Source organism: Cynara cardunculus (genome assembly GCF_001531365.2).
Source record: "Cynara cardunculus var. scolymus isolate 2C chromosome LG 13, CcrdV1, whole genome shotgun sequence".
NCBI lineage: Eukaryota > Viridiplantae > Streptophyta > Magnoliopsida > Asterales > Asteraceae > Cynara > Cynara cardunculus.
The window spans coordinates 518,261-521,702 of record NC_037540.1 but is presented as its reverse complement, the minus strand read 5'-3'; the positions used below and the strand labels follow the sequence as shown (position 1 = coordinate 521,702).

Below are 3,442 nucleotides of genomic sequence, written 5' to 3'. Positions count from 1 at the left end.
ATTATATTTTAGATTTTTTATATTTAAAATGAGATGTTTATCCTGTATTTGATTGTGTTTATCTGCAGTTAGTTACACGAATTCAGATATGGGATAAAATCGGATAAGGATGAACGGGTTTAAGAGTTTTTAAGAGTTTAAGAGTTTAAGAATTTTAAGAGTTTTTAAAAGTTTTAGCCAAATGCTTTATAATATAGTATAGATGTAATTGTGTTGATCAAACACACTTAAAAAAATATAAATTGTAGCGAGAATTGTGAACGTTTTTTTTGCATTTGTGAGTTAGTATCTTCTCCCATACAACCATGATTTATATAGTGTATAGAGGGTCAAAAAACAGTCATATGACCATTCCCAAATGTCAAAAAGTGACGACTTCTTTTTGAAAAAAACCGGGCTGGTCCTTATTTGTCCCATAACCGTCCCAGTCCGGACCTTAGTTTTTGGATGAAAAGCCTAAATCGGTCCTATAATCGGTGGGCCATAACCGGTCTCTACTGGGCTGGTCCGGTCCTGGGGCGAACCGGACGGATTTAACCATCGCCTATGTAATGCCACACACACCTTGAAAATACATAAATGAATAAAGGTTCAACACATGGGTAGAGCCCAAGCCCCGAAGTCATCAGAAGAGAAATTAAAGAAAGTGTAAACCGGGCCGGGCTTTTTGGACTTACAAAACCGGGTCAAAACCCATGGGGATCGGATCTCAAGTTATAGTGTTGTTCAAGAAATCACACCTTCAAATACGTTCATTCGAGCTTTTGCTCTGTTGAATCAACGTATTAACGATCTGGGTTATCCTTCTCGATTTAAAAGGTATGATCTCGAGTTACTTCTTCGATTGTGTTGGTTCTTCAATCTGATCACGTAGGTAATTGTACGTGTTTGATAGGATTTGGATTAGAATCATGTCTTCTTAATATATCTAGGGTTTTCTTTCGAATTTTACTTTTTTATTGTGCGGTCCTGAATGAACTCGTTTTTGTCTTAGAGAAGTTTGGTTTTGACATGAAACACAGTGGATGTATTTCCTTGCGGAGTAAGTTTTACATTTTGCCAAATTTGAGTCGTAGCAGCGTAACACTGAGGCGCAAAATTAAGTACTTTAGATGCAATTAGTTTTTGTTTAGTGGCTGATTGGAGCACAAATGCATTTAGAAGATTCATAGCTTACGAGCAGATGACTGATAGGCTTGATTACTGAATTATTTTAACAGGTTCCTTGGTTTGACTGTTGGTTAGTATATAACGTCGTGTCTTTTTGGGGATTGCTTGTGGGATTTGTTAGATTACACACCTGAGTTTTGATTTCCTTTCAAAAAAATTTATCATTTGTTCTGAAAAAGACTGGCAGATCCTGGTTTCAAGAGTACGTTTGTAAATGTTTCAGGTGACATTAGTTTGAAAATTTGAGCATATGTTACCATTATACTTGGCTTTAGCTTTGAAACAAACCTTAGTAGTTGCAATATTTAGTGAAAGAACTTCAAAAATTTCCATGGTATATGTTTTTTTCTGGGATGTTAGAACGGCAATGGGTTTTTGAAAGCTAATGCTTTGTACAATGGTTATAAATGCTGATTGCTTATAGATATTAGTATCCAAACAAATTATAGAGTGTGATTAATATTTATAAGCATTGTTCTTGGATTTGTGTTCTACAAAACCGTTGTAATTGTCTAAACAAGAGTTGGAAAACTTGTTTTTGCCCCAAGTTCTGCAATTCCAATTGTTATTTTAGTTAAAGTTAAGTGAAATGTTCACAGTATTCACCTTATTCATGTAGAGTAGTTACAAATGCTAAATCATCAATTTTCCATTTGCAAAATTGATATGGTGTTGGTACCTGTTCACCATGATAAGTTCAGTATGTTTTTATATGTAGTATTTATTATGATGTTTGATGCCGTTGTTGATATATTCCACAAACATTTTATAATCCTCATCTATTTCAATTTGAACACAACATGTTGATCCCTAAAGTCAAAGTGTAGTTCTTGTTCTTTTGAAATGGAGTAAATATTATTGAGATTTAAATCTAATGCTGTTGATGAGAGCACAATTTTCCGTTTATACTGCATATTTAGTTTCAGGATAGGGAACTCGAAACCTTATTGATGAATTGATGTTTCTAGGTTGAAATAATGAAGCTTGACTTTGGTGGACTAGAATCGAGTGCACCACTCTATGGGGGAAGTGATGATGTTCTTTCTGATGGGTTCTCAGCTGCCCCTTCATTTGACCTTCCGGTTACATCAGATGTGAGTTTCTTCTCCTCATTATGCCTACAGTACTTGTTTTTTTTTTTTTTTGTCAACTAGAATATAGTGGATGTATTAACATGCTGAATATATACTCTGCTTTCTTGCTTCAGTTTGATGGATTCCAGAAGAATTCTATCCAAATGGTAAAGCCAGCAAAGGGAACTACAACTTTGGCTTTTATCTTTAAGGAGGGTGTGATGGTTGCCGCAGATTCCCGAGCTAGCATGGGAGGCTATATCTGTATACACTTCTTCTAACTCGATAGATAATTTATTTGGTACTTTGATATATTTCATGCAATTGCAGCTTATGCATTCGAGTTCTTTCTTTTTGAACTTTTTCCACTTTCTTCGATTGACGAGGTTTTTTATTTAGTTTGTTTCTGAATCATCTAAAATGACCATGTTTGATGTGATTTACCAAACTATTTGATGTTCTTTAGTAAACATTGGGTTTTAATATATAAATGACGGTCTAAATAGTTTTCAAGAGGTCTATCCATCTTTTGAGAAATTTATTGGCATAATATAGTATCCATTATAGAACTATTTGCATTGCATGTTTCATACCCAGTATGGCAGTATGTGGTTATGATTTTTGTCCCAGTGCAATAAATGTGGAAGAATTCAGAACAAAAAAACTAGTCCAAACTTGTCAATGTGTCTCTGTACATATTCTACTCAAGTATGTATATTCTACTCCTGTTGATGGTTAGTCATAGCTACATATTTATTCAGCATGTTAGAACTTGGATCATGGCCATTTGGTCTAATACGTTCTTCTGTTTCGTTTTTCTCAGCATCTCAATCTGTGAAGAAGATCATTGAAATTAATCCTTACATGTTGGGTACAATGGCTGGAGGAGCTGCCGACTGCCAGTTCTGGCACAGAAATCTAGGCATTAAGGTAATCTTGTAGTGTTGCTACTTCATTTTCAATATAGTAGTCTCTTATCTGAATAATAGGATTCTAAATGCAGATGGTTTTGTGATATGTTTATAAGCATTTTTACCAATCTGCATGTGGCTTTATGACCTGATGCATGTGACATCATTTCTGAAGCTTCCACGAGACTGAGTGAATGTTTGTTTTCATTAAGCCCTGTGTGAATTAGACATTTATTTGGAATAAGGGTGAAATGAACAACTGTTAGTTTATTTTTTGTGCTGAATGAA

General features: G+C 34.7%; 1 protein-coding gene across 1 annotated transcript in view; it reads left to right on the top strand.

Moving 5' to 3' along the window:
• Positions 1 to 732: 732 nt before the first annotated feature.
• Positions 733 to 3,442, top strand: part of LOC112525531 (proteasome subunit beta type-5-B-like) — a 5,308-nt gene continuing 2,598 nt past the window's right edge. Inside the window, exons 1-4 of the mRNA XM_025135693.1 lie at positions 733 to 819; positions 2,139 to 2,264; positions 2,378 to 2,507; positions 3,067 to 3,173. Coding sequence (XP_024991461.1) covers positions 2,148 to 2,264; positions 2,378 to 2,507; positions 3,067 to 3,173 — 354 coding nt within the window. The 5' untranslated portion in view covers positions 733 to 819; positions 2,139 to 2,147. The remainder of the gene's footprint in view (positions 820 to 2,138; positions 2,265 to 2,377; positions 2,508 to 3,066; positions 3,174 to 3,442) is intronic.